Source organism: Trachinotus anak, unplaced genomic scaffold (assembly GCF_046630095.1).
Source record: "Trachinotus anak isolate AG129_WGS33_773 ecotype Australia unplaced genomic scaffold, CSIRO_AGI_Tana_v1 ptg000020l, whole genome shotgun sequence".
Lineage (NCBI taxonomy): Eukaryota > Metazoa > Chordata > Actinopteri > Carangiformes > Carangidae > Trachinotus > Trachinotus anak.
In genome coordinates this window covers 6,284,768-6,298,081 of record NW_027273871.1, presented here as the reverse complement: position 1 = coordinate 6,298,081, position 13,314 = coordinate 6,284,768, and the positions used below count along the sequence as shown (strand labels likewise).

Here is a 13,314-nt window from a genome sequence, read left to right as displayed (position 1 = left end):
CGTGACGAGCCAGGACAGCAAGGTCAAATTGACTTGTCTGTGAAGTGGCTGAGGAGAGGAAGAGGTGGAGGAGGAGGATCAGAGGGTGAGATAGAACAGGAAAGGTAATTGTGTCTTTGGGGGTTGAGGTAGATCTGCCTGTGATCTGACAGAGCACAAAGGTGAAGGAAAAAAAGAGGAGAAAAAAGATTCCTCCCCTCACTGCTCACTCCTGCTGACTCTCAGCAGGAGGAGAGGAAACAGAAAAGGGAAGTATTGACCCGAGGTGGTCTGATCCCTCCTCCTCCTCCTCCTCAGAGAATGAATGGGATGCTCTGTTCTTATCAGACCCACTGCTCTAATAGTAACACCGACTCTTCCTCCACTCCAGTGCAGTACTCTGTGAAATTCAGGCACCTACTGCCAAGTGTCAAATGTTTTTTTCCAAAATAGAAACTTCTCCATGAAACCCAACAACATTTTTTACAAACTCAGGATATTTTACGGCTTTTCAAAGGGGGGAGCGTTGTTCCAGCTTTGGATTCAGGGCTGTTGAGGCATCTTTAGCATCAGGACTGAATATCACCAGCTGGTCAAACTCAAGCCATTTCCTGACCAAAACAACTCCCATTCTTACACGTTTGAGATGCAAGTATCTATACCTCAGGGCTTCATCTAAGCCTTAATGCTGGACGTGTCAGGCCGCAGGTAAGAAGATGAATGAATAAATGAAAGGAGGAGAAAAATATCCCTTGCACTTGACTCCAGAGGCCTTATTTTACTCCTTTCACCGGCACCTTTTGAAAGTGATTCAATATGTGTGACAATATTACCTGTGCCTCTCACAATGAAAGACATCCAGGCAGCCTGCTGCTGTTTGCTGCTGACGTCTACCATGAGCTCAGCACAGTGTGCCTGAATACAGCCAAAGAAAAGCCAAGGGCTGTAACCAGACAGGCCAAATAATGATCATAATTACCAAAAAAAATCTCAGCTTTGGTGACAAGGTCCTCCATGAATAAAGACCTCAGGAGACAGAGAAAGAGGAAGAGGATGGAGAGGTTGGAGAAATAAAGTTAGACGTCTATCCCTTCCCTGAGACACATTTTAAATCAGAGGGAATTCAAGATAGAGAAAGCAACCTCTCCCATGTCCCTCTGCCACGTTGGTGCTGCATAATGTCCCACAACAGCTGCTTGGAGCCTAAACCCACAGCAGCAGCACCAATCCCACCCTATCTGACCGAATAGCAAACATAATCTTCTGTTGGGCAGATTAGCAGAAGACCACAGCAGCATGGAAATGAGGTTAGGCAGCCAGCGTTTCAGAGAAGCTCGTCATAATCCGCAAATCCCCCCATCGAGGTCACCAGGAGGAAAACTGATGGACCAACGACTGCCTGCGGTTTCCGTGCCTTCCTTAACCATCCCAGTTCAGGTGTTGCCCACATTTCATGGCTGAACATCTCGTAATGACTCCCCAACACCATCCCACTCCGTCCTCTGTGTGGTTGCTCAGTATTGTTGCCTTCTTTTGCCCAAATGTAGAAAACAGAGTCAGTGTACGCTCTGGAGACTTGACTATACCATGATGTACACAGCACATGATCATAATTTTGGACGAATGATGACGTCTCTGGTCCCGACAAATAAAGTTTGAAACTGGACTTAACCGTTGGAGTTATTGTACTAGAGTTTACTGATGAGCTCTTGTTTGTAATCCGACCACCAATCAGTGAAGTCATTCTTTTCTGTGCCATTCCTGATAACTTGTGGCACAGAAAGTGTTTCTGTTTGCAAACTGATTGATTTTTTCATTGATGGCTAATTGTGGGAGTGGAAATGTGGCTCGTGCACCCAGTTTCTCAATGAGTGAGATTTCTAAAAAAGAATCATGCGTAAAATGCTTTTATAATTCTGACCAAAAGAATGTGTATATTTCTGGTTTTGTGCAGACACATAGTTTTAGTCATGAATCTATGCAGAGTTTTATGCATCTGGCTCCAGGTGCCAGGTTGACACCTGGTACTTATGCAGACCTCACTCAAGGTATTTACAGTGTTGTTGGTTTTTTCAGGGCGACTCCCCGGAAAGTAAATCTGGCAGTATTAGATTTTCTGAGTTGAAGAGGTGAAGCTTTGTGAGGCTAAGTGTGGGAACTTGCAGCAAAGCTGTGCTGAATGCTGTGTAGAATTATGATTTTGGAGGAGGTGCAGGTTGAGTGCAGTCGCCTGCGGCACCTTGAAGCCTACAACTTTGTGGGCTGTGTCCTTTTTGGAGGAGGCAGCTCCTGAATTTGGACACAGCTAATATCTCATTTTCTGTGTCTTATGCAAATACACATTTGCTAACTGACACTCTCAGTCTGTCTTTTATGAATCTGTGTGCAAACACTGAGTGACATGTGGCCTTTTGTCATCAGTTAAATAGACCACTAAAGGGCTGCATTAAATTTAATGAGGGATCACGCTGCCAGGTGACACCAGTTACATCCCTGTCCTCTCAGCTGTCGTCACGTCTTCCCCTCTGCTCGCCTCTTTTCAGCAGATTTAAAGTCGTGTTTCTGTTTTTGGGTGTCACTAATAAGACATTTTTGGGGTCTGTCAGATAACTGGAACATGTTGGATGGAGACACAACGGCCTGTGTGGATTGTGGTGTCATTCCCCCAGTGTGCTATCACTGTGTTTGTGCTATTTCTTGAATATTAATAGAGCGGAAATGTGCCCAGAGTGGAATGAGTTTGTGGCAGCGTGGAGGCTGAGCTTTCTGACGACAGTGATTAGCAGAGTAGTGGAAGGCGACGCTCAGCTGCGTCGTACAGCAGAGCAGCAGATGACTGTTTTTGCTGCTGCCTTATTTTCAGCTCAGTTTCAGTGCCTCAGTGGGGCTGACGCCTGCGAGCTGACTGTGAATGTAGCTTCTTATAAGCTGCCCTGCCTTATATTTACTACACTGTCATGAAACACATTAATGCTGCTGTCAAAGCATTAACACATATGGACATTTTGACTGGTGATGTGTACAGTCTGGTCTGGTACTAATACAGTCCAGGCTGGATGGGTTCTGTGTTCACTAAACAAACACACACAAAAACCACAAAAAAAAATACCAGGGGGAGAAATTCCCAAAACGAAAAATGCTTAATGAGCAAATTAAACTGAGGTTATTGCCGACCACTCATAACCAAAATACACACTGAGGGGACCACTGCGTGCCTCTCGTTTTTTTTCCACAGATTTTTTTTTTTTAAGAATTAGCAGGTATTAAGCCCTGTGTTAAAACAACCCACAGCTTCACTGGTAGCAGCGGTTGGTGTGTTGCTTTGGTTTGACAACTACCCAGGATGAATCCCTAATTTCTTTGCTGATTTCCTGACTTTTTGTTTAGTTCCACCAACAGACCAAACGTGAAACTATCAAGTCAAATATCTCAACATCTATTGCAAAGGTTGGCAAGGAAATCTGGCCTCAGGCTGTGGCTCACATTCACATATTATATCACACATCATATGTCCACCATTTCAGAGGTTTGTCAAGTAAGTTACAAAACCTTTGGAACTTCCTGTCAAGACTTTTCAGAATAAAGCATTGCTGTGCGGGGAAAAAAAAATGTTCTCACACTTTTATTTTGTAGGCAAAATCGCTAAAGAGGAAGTGATTTTGTGGGTAACTGCCATGATTGAGATCTATTTTTGCACCAGGCACTGTGCACTGACCACAGCGCCTGGTGCATGACTGCTTGTGTCTGTCGTTCACTCTCAACATCTATTAAAGTATAATAAGCATTTTTCAGGTGGAGCTAGTTTCTCTATTTGGACTTAGCTGAATGTGGGTCTGATATTGTAAGATTAGAAAAAAAAATCAGATCATCAAATACTCTGGCAGGCCGGATATTACTGCTGACAGGCCAGTACTGGCCTGCAGGGCACTGATTGCTGACCACTGATATATCGGATGGATATGTACAAATATTCATTGTCTACTGACAATGTATCCTGATGATTTTGGATTGCCATGACTTTTGCTACGGACCCTCATCTTCTATACCGACATCACAATGATTTCTTGCAATAGTAAGAAATTTGGAGATCTGACTTTTCATCTAGTGGTAAAATTTGTACAGGTCTTTGTGCCTGGTTGAGTAGATCTTTGAGCTTTTTAGTCTCAGCCAGAGAATATCTAAAAATGATGAGAGTCAAGTCAAGTGGTTATTAAGGCAGAACGTGTTGTGAATTAAAGGCTTCCCATTGCAGATTTTACTTGTCTTATCCCACTTTGAGTGCACTCACGTGATCGCATCCCCCCATCTGTTCGTACTCATCCTCTTTCACTGTCTGTCTCAATTACCTTCTCTCGTCTCAGCACCCGCCCACGTTCCGCTTCCACAAAACTGAACATGTGCACACATTAGCTGAAAAGTTTTCCTCTCTCCTTGTCTTGTTTTTCAAGGTCTCGTTGAGCAGCAAGAAAAGCCCCGGAGGAATATCATGGCGACGTGCGCTGAAATTTTAATCAGGAGGAAATGGGGCGGCACAATCCCGCTTCTTTTTTAGTATAAATTTGCACAGATGGACTCTTGCTGCTTGTCAGGTCCTTGTGTGACACACTGAGGGCGTCTGCCTGTGACAGAGGGAGGAAAAGAGAGAGTGGTGGAGGGGGCAAAGGAGAGAGAAGGGAAGAAGGAGAGAAGAAGAAAAGACGTGGGAATAGACTTTTATATTAGGCTCCCTACACCGCATCTCTGCGTCTAGGCAGAGGCCAGTCGGAGGATGGAATAATAGGTTACACATTCATCACACAAACAGACTGAAACGCTCACACAGTGTTCAAGGTTTTCTGTTTGTCAGGTTGACCTAGACAGTCGAGCACCACGTGGAGGAATTATAGAGGTGGATATAAAAGCTTTCAGTGGAGGAGAGAATTTCAAATAAAATTCAGCACTGAACAAAATCCTTAAACTGGGGCTGATGTAACTGCAAGACCCCTTAAATAAAATCAAGTTTTTCACCTTGTTAACTTGTCCATTGTGTTTTTTTTTATATATACAGTAAATATCATACAAGACACGTGATGAGTGAAATAATCAGTCAACACCATGTCCGAGTGTTTCCACCTTGAACTGCAGTGAACCAATGACAGTCTCATAAAAAAGGTTTCAGGCAGCCAGCGGTTCATAAGTCGTAGAACCAATCCAGTCAACTTGTGGGGACAGGGGGCGGGGCTAAATACACCTGAAACCTTGTCAGTACAGAGAGCCAGAGTTAGCATTAGCACAACAACTAACACTGTGTCAGCCCCTGCCAGTTACAAGATAACAAACAACATGAACTAATAAAAGATGCTAACTACGCTAACCATTCTGATCCGTCTGCTAGTCTCTGATTCTGGTCTCAACAGACTCCTCCTCTGAGTCTGGGTCTCACTGAGGCTCCAACATGAGGCTGAGTCTCTCTGATGTTTCCTCCTCTAACATCTTCATCCTCTCTGCTCTTTCACCTGGACACCTGGAGCAAGCAGGTGGTGGGCGGGGCCAAGGCCTGATCCAGGAAGTCAGAGTAGATGAGCCTCAGACCAGTTTCTTTCACTTTATTGTGGGAAAACCATGTTAGCAGAGGATTTTTTACATAGTTTAAAACATTAGGAACTTTAAATAGAGGTGTAATGTAAGTTAAAGATTGATAAGTTATGACAGTATTAAGTCGTTAGAGTTTGAATTGAAAGTGTAATGAAACTGATTGTTTTTTAAATATTGAAGCCATTCCATTGCCCATGCAAACTGCCATATATATGTTGTAAATTGTCCACAGCCGGTGGTGTCGAGATGTGCCCTTTAAAAATTTAAGACTCAGCTAAAATAGAAGAAAGAAAAGCTGCCAGTGCCAGTTTCTCAACAGATGGTTCAGTGCCAAGGTCTCTCAGTGTCACATTTAGCGTGTCTCATAAATTTTTAGTCGGCATGAAGCTTTTATTTTTTTATTTTTCAATTTTTTTTCAATTTTTTAAATTGGTCATTTCATGATTCTGATCTTTGCAATGATACAAGGGCTTAACCCTAAAATAAATGCTTAACCTTGTGTGGACATTTTGTTCCCAGATGTCACCTGAGTCCCGACAGTGTTGTTGTGCGGACACACACATTTGTCCCCACAGCGTGATGCTAGTTAACTCACAGCTAAACCGGACCCTAACCTAGAGCTAATTCTACAAATCCTAAACCTTAATCAGCTGTTTGAAGAAGTGAGAAGCAGATAAAATGTCCCCACTGTCCAAAAGGACAACACACGCACACCTAGAGTCCTCGAACCAAACCTGTGTGTGTACATACTGTACACTAGTTTGTTATTCAGTGTCATGTTCCTCTAAGCCAGTGGTCTGATTAGTATTTCACAGTATTTTTATGCAGTCACTGTGCCCGTTTGTATTTAAAGTGTTTCACTAATTGCCTCCTCCCATCAAGCTAATTATTTCTCCATTGTGCTGTGATCCTGTAATTCACGACGCAGAGTCACTGGAAGTCGCTCGGTGTGCAGAATGACTAAGTGGAGGAAGAAACAGGCTCCTGCCTTTGTATGCTGAGCTGCAGCGTCTCCGTCTGCATGTGTGCGGTTGTGTGTCTAAGGCCTCCGAGGGGGCTGCGCGTCGCAGCATTGATATTCTCCTCACAGGGTCGTCAAGCATGAAATAGAAGAGTGCACTTTCTGTGGATAGACTCTCACCAGAGCACTGCTGGGTGGTGAGAGGCTGATGCTCTGGAGATGACGCTGATACTGACGGAGGAGTGGGGAAAAAAAAATCTCGTTGTGTGTGCTGCCCTGTTGTATAATGGTGCGTGCACACCGGTGACTGTGCATGTTTTAGCTCAATAACAACAAATGTTGCACATTTTACAGCACTGCCGACCGTCTCTGTGTTTCCTACAGTTTATGTGTGGTGGCTGAACCTTTGCAGGGTTGTTGTGGGGCTTTGGTGAAGTGTGACAGATCATTTCTGACTGAGGAGGTCAATCCTGTGCACTTTCTCAGTTTGTCATTTGAAGTGCGGATTTCTATTGGAAATTTAATTGATTGAAAAAAAAAACCAAAACATAATACTAAATAATGAATAATACTAAAATACTAATAATACAAAATGCTGTTTGATTGGTTTTCAAAGGAATCCTAGTAAACATTTGCCACCAATAATTAATCACAATTGATAGTTCATCACATTTGATCAGTTATTGTTATTTCATAATAGAATGGGCAGGGACTTGTGATACATTTATAGACACTCTGACTTTTGAGATTTCATAATCAGCTGATAGACATGAACCTTCTCAATTAAAGAGATGACCAGATTTCAATTTAACAGAGTCCTCGTCTTCTTGTTGCTTCTTCCCTGCATCAGTTTTATTTCACAACGTAGCTAATGAACTTGATGATCTCAAATCTCAGAGTCCTGAGGGTCCTTGAACGCAACAGTGAAGATGGTCATTACTCATGCAGCTAAAACTCCCATGCTGCATTTGGGGAATGATGGGCAGAAATATAATGATATGTAATATGCGGTCTGTCAGTAAAAACACTGCTGGTATGGCCCTTTAAAGCATCCTGCAGTATTCATGATCGTGCTTTTACGTGTCTACAGGGGGTGAACCGGATGGGGAAGGACGCTCAGGTGGGACGTGACGGCGTACGGAGGAAAGACTGGCACGACTATGAAGCAATCAAGAGAGACTCCTCTCGATCTGGTGGGTCCAAACCTCATCGTTGTCCCTCCTCATGAATACTGTGACACACACAGAGCAGAACCGCAGGACATTCATCATGCACACAATGCTCACTGTTGTGCAAAAATCTCATATTCTGAAGAAAGATTCACACATTTATATGCACATATCCAGAGTAACTGCTCATCACTCACACACACACACACACACACACACACACACACACACCATCCTGTTCCCTCTCTGGGTCTTATTGCTCTGCAGCAGTGGTGTAAATCTGTGTCTGCTGTCATAAATACAGTTTATATCTGCTACAATAATCACCGACTCCCTTTACTTTCTGTTCAGGGAAATCAGCCCCCACACAAACAGTGTAAATTATGTATAATGGGTTTATCTCTGAAATGGGTTGGTTACTTTTAGTCATTCCTGCTTAATGAAACATGTATGTCTGTAAATGATGATCTGCATCCACAGGTCCCTGTTTCTCCTTTTAAACATGTGGTCTATATGAGTCTGTATGTGTTTCATCGTGTCCATGTGTTTTTGATTATAAAGCAGGTCTAGGTTCTAAATTAATACAGTGAAAGTATCAAAGCCTCAGTCCACAGAGAAATGCACACAGCCTGTATTCAGAAACTGAGCCTTAAAACCAGCCATCAGGACTTCTGAAACTTTGTGATGTCACAACAAAGCAGCCACTGCCCCCAAGCCCAGCCCAGCTGGTTTCTCTGAGTGTTTAACTTAACTGAAATCTGCTTTTTTCTATCTGATCATTCATAAAGCTACTCAGCTCTAAGCTCAGGCTCAGATTCTCTCTTCTGATTGGCTGACTGACCTGTTGTTACCAGAGCTCCAGAGAGAAGCCTGAGAGAGGAGATGTAAAACTACGCTGAGATTTTGGTTCTTAAAACCACAAATATATCTTCTGATGGATATCAACACTTCAGATAAAACACTGGAGAAGAGTCAAATATGGGACCTTTAAATATTTTTTTGTACTTTGGTTGTTTTGGTTGTTAAATTCATCTAAAGTTTGAATCAAGGCAGTTTTAAACAAGAGCCCAAAGGTGCAGAAAGACTGGACACTAAAACACTATCTCTACATTCCATGGGCAAAAAAATGATAATATATGATTTATGTATTTTAGGATTTAAATGGTCTTTTGTCAGTGATGAAATTGGCCGTATTTTCCATTTCTATTGGCTTTAAAAGGTCTTTCAATGTGTCTTCCCTCTGAAAAGACACATCAAATTCAGTCAGGAGAACGCTTTAGTGGATTCATATCGTTGATGATGAGTTTTGCACATGATGAGATTTTTATTTCGTCTGTGATCTGTGTCCAGTCTCACAGCAGAAACCTTCTCACCTGGTTCTGGTCTGAGGACTCTCCCAGCCTTGAAGCCGATTCCTTTAGTACTTTGCCAGATTGTTTAAACCTTGATTATCTTCTCCAAATCAAAGTGGGGAAGCTTGTTTTTTTTTCCCTTTTTGCCTTCAAGCAATGTGATTTAGCCAGTGTTTTAAAGGGTGTGTAGAGGGCGTGCTGTACAGTATGTGTGTCTGCTGTAGGGGTGCAGTGTAGTGGAACTGATGCACTGAGGTGTTGTACAAGTCTTCATAGTGAAATGTGTGTGTTTGATGCAGGTAACGGTGAGCAGGGGAAGCCGTTCCCCCTGACAGATGCTGACCGGGTGGACCAGGCCTACAGGGAGAACGGGTTCAACATTTATGTCAGCGACCGGATCTCCCTCAACCGCTCCGTCCCAGACATCCGCCACCCGAAGTGAGTCCTGTGTGTTGGTGTTTGTCTAAGGAGGGAGAGATAAAGTCAAGATAGACTGCCTGAGTGTGGGAATTTTCCCACGGGGTAATAAACGTGTGACAGCACTTTACATTTTACAAGCAAAGACATGTGTGGCTGAGCATCTGTAGAGAAGAAGCCTCACCTCCAGATGCTGCCACCTTCATCACACAGAGTTTGCAGATTTCCTCATTAATGTCGGGTTTTGGTTGAGGCTTTAATTCTGAAAAGTTACCAAACAGTTTCTTTTGCTTTTAGCTTTGACACCAAATTCTCCACCGGTCATCTCTCCTCTCATCACATGATCAAACACCACTCCTGATGTGAAGCAGACGCTTTCAGTTCATAATTGTAGAGTCTGACTAAGTATTGATAACGAGTATTTTACAAATGAGTTTTCTGTTTGACGAACGATGGCAGTGCCGCTGATACATGGAAATAAGCCAAATGGGTTTGTGTCTGTTTAAAAACAATTTAAAAAGAAAGTATCTAAGTGCCGTGTGCCTGAACACCACGCAGCTCCGCAACACCACCAACACCTCCTACAGTGCCCACCCTGTGTGTGTGGCCAGTTTTAACTTCAAACCTTCTGTTTTGATGTTTTAAACTGGACCTAGGATGCTGGAACATCACGGTACTTTATTTTACTTTAAAATGCAAGTCCTCAGAGGCAGAGCTGCACTATCACTACAACCATTAATTCTAATTACACCAGACTGCTTGTTAATGCAAAGGTAGTAGACAGTATTATACAAATGTCATGATGCAGCTACAGTGATAAATAATTTACTGTAAATATTGCTTTTTTGCTTTATTGCGTCTTTTGTCGGTGCAGTTCCAAGTCGACCATTTTGGATATTTTCATCCCATTTCAATCTGCCTCATCAGTCACTTGAATGGACTGTGTAGCGGCGATCAGACGAAAAACACTTTGTTTTAAAATTCCCAGTAAAGTGCCCGCTGACCTCGGGCAACACTGCTGCTTTTCTCCAAAAAAAATAAATCACCTTGATCAGTCAGAGCATTTTCATTTGAATAGGGGAAGGAACGGGCCACAGAGAGGCTGCGGGTTTTCATTCCAACCACAGACCGCAGCAGGTTATTTCCGAGACTGGCACTTCATCAACCACAGAGGAAGAATGAATCACCTGGTGCAGTCTTTGGTTGGACTGAAAACCTGCAGACTCCTCGCCCTTCGTGGCAGATGGTTGTTGTTCCCCCCAAAAAAAAGGTTGACTAGAGGATGACGGGGGGGCCAGCAGGTCTGACCCGGGAGATCTCTCTGTGATAGAACACATAGAATCACATGGTCATTATATTTCTGCAGCGCTGGTTGATGAATTTAAGAGGAAGTTGTTGATTTCCTCTAAAATTGGATTTTGCACATAAATGGTGGGTATGCATGCTGTGTGCATGTAATGTCAATTAAAGCTGGAGAAAGACAAATCTAAGGCAGAGGGATTTTTCTTGGCTGACTTCAAAAATGCAGAAATCCTTTAAGTGCTTGTTTTAAGTGTCTTCAGAACTGTAGACTGGGGCGTGACATGTGGACACATCCACGTTTCAGATTCTGACCTCCTGAAATCCCCAGAGCCACCAGGTCAGCACACAGCCACAAAGTGGGAATGTTTCATGAGTGTAACTTAGCCTCAGCTTTTCAAAATGTTAGATACAGTCATTTTAATGGTCAGTACTTCAAGGTCTCTGTGAGCTTTCCTTAAAAGCCTTAAACCGCCCCCTCCTTTTGTGTGCGGGGACGACAGTAGCCAATAGGACAATCCTGCCCCATCACCAAACCCTATTTTGAACATTGTTTACACCTTTATTTTCCCAGGCTGGATCTGTCCCAACTCATTACAACAAGCAGTGTTTGGAACAAATGTTCCAGTTATCAACCTGCCCAGTCTACTCACAGGAGAGATGTAGCTTTACACAGACAGAAGCTGATTACACACCACACAGCACCTATGTATTTATAAACCATGTTCTTGACAGCAATTATCAGTGTCATTGATGTCCCTGCCCCCCCTTCACCCCCTCCCCCCTCTGTGCACAAGGTGTGAAGAACTGATGATAGATGTGTTCTGTGTTGCACTGGAGCAGCTTTCATTCTGCCTGCTGTTGCACTAGGGTTATATTTAAAAAAAAAAAAAAAAAAGGGTGGGGGGGGGGGGATTCCTCAGTAGAAAGATTGCCAGTAAGGGATTAGAGGAAGTGGAAAGTCTAATTTTACCACACTGACATAAAAGAGAAATAAGACAAAGTCCAGATTCTTTGTAATCAGGTGCAGATGCTGCTGTGTTCATTGTCCTCCACTGTAAAAACAGTCGGATGGAGCAGATGATTAATTTGTGGTGATGGAGGTGGGGTCATCATCTGGGGTGTGTGATCGTCAGTTGGAAGCAAATTTCTGGACAATCTGCCTCTTAGCCTGAAGAAGACGCCAGCAGGAAGCCCAGACAGTGTCCAGAATAAGAATGGTTCGTCCTGTTGTGAGCATGAATGTGCTCAGTCAAGCTCTTATCGAACTGCCTGTTGAATTAAGGACAGAAGATTTTTATTTGACGGAAGCATCGAGCAGAAGGTGACGGCTATGACCGTGACTCGTTGATGTATCGTGATGTAATTATGGTCTGTATGGTCCTGAGCGAGGAACAACTATTGGATGAGTTACCTTTGAATTAGTTTCAGACATTCATGATCCTCAGTCAGTATCCTGCTAAAACTAATAACTGGATTCCTTTCAGTCTTAGCTGTAATCATCAGAGGTAATTCAGTCGTAGTGAGGGAGCTGACCCAGAGGGCAAAGCACTCTATTTACCAGCTCATTTAAGTTTCAACCCTCAACTGTTGTCACGAGCTTTAGGTTGAAACCTGGAGAACTGATAGCAGATACAGGCGGACAAAATTAGTTTCTTTTTCTGCGGGTGGCTGTGCTCAGCCTTCGGCACTGCTCCGACCTGTTTAGAGGAGTCAGCTGAGGTGGCTCAGGCTTATAATCAGGATTCCTCCTGGATGTCTCCCTGTGGAGGTTTTTTGCAGATACATCCAATGGAAGGAGACCCCTTTGTGGAGACCCTTGGGAGCTAAAGCAGAAGGGATTACATATCCTGTCTGGCCTGGCAATACCTTGGGATTGCCAAGGAGAGGCTGCAGTAGATGGATGAGGAGAAGGATGTCTGGGTTACCTTATTTAGCCCTGACTCTGTGGCACGGACCTGTAATTGTAGCAGAAAATGACTGGATTGATGCAATAATACTAATATTAATGCTAACAAGATACAGCTCAGACTCCTGCAAAGTTGTACTGAGGGTAGAGCTGAGCCTTAGCTGAGCCTTAGCTGAGCCTGAGATGTTGCAAAATGTTCACTGTACAAATAAGAAAAGTGAAAAGTTTCAAAGGGTGGAGCAAAAGCAGTGAAAGCCTGAGAGACCGATGAACAGAGGCAACAATCCATCTTAAGGTAGGGAAGAGGAATACAGAATAAAATGTCAAAGGTCCCATATAGCATAAAAATAGACATCCATGGGTTTTCTGATTATAAAGCAGGTCTAGGTTCTATATTAATACTGTGAAAATATCAAAGCCTCAGTCCACAGAGAAATGCACATAGGCTGTATTCAATTCAGTTCAATTCAGTTTTATTTGTATAGCACCAAATCGTAACGTACATTTTCTCAAGGCACTTAAAAGGGTAAAGGGAGGGGGAGAAACTTACAGGGAGAAACCTTCTACAGAACCGAGAGCTCAGTGATCACTAAGGGATGGTTCAGGACACGCCTGAGTCAGCCCGAACTATAGGCCTCATCACAGAGGGGGTGT

General features: G+C 43.3%; 1 protein-coding gene across 1 annotated transcript in view; it reads left to right on the top strand.

Annotated features, from left to right (window-relative positions):
• The window catches only part of LOC139637261 (polypeptide N-acetylgalactosaminyltransferase 10-like), a 92,369-nt gene that overhangs the window by 19,073 nt on the left and 59,982 nt on the right, over positions 1 to 13,314 (top strand). Inside the window, exons 2-3 of the mRNA XM_071505822.1 lie at positions 7,605 to 7,707; positions 9,335 to 9,473. Of these exons, the coding sequence (XP_071361923.1) occupies positions 7,605 to 7,707; positions 9,335 to 9,473 (242 nt within the window). The remainder of the gene's footprint in view (positions 1 to 7,604; positions 7,708 to 9,334; positions 9,474 to 13,314) is intronic.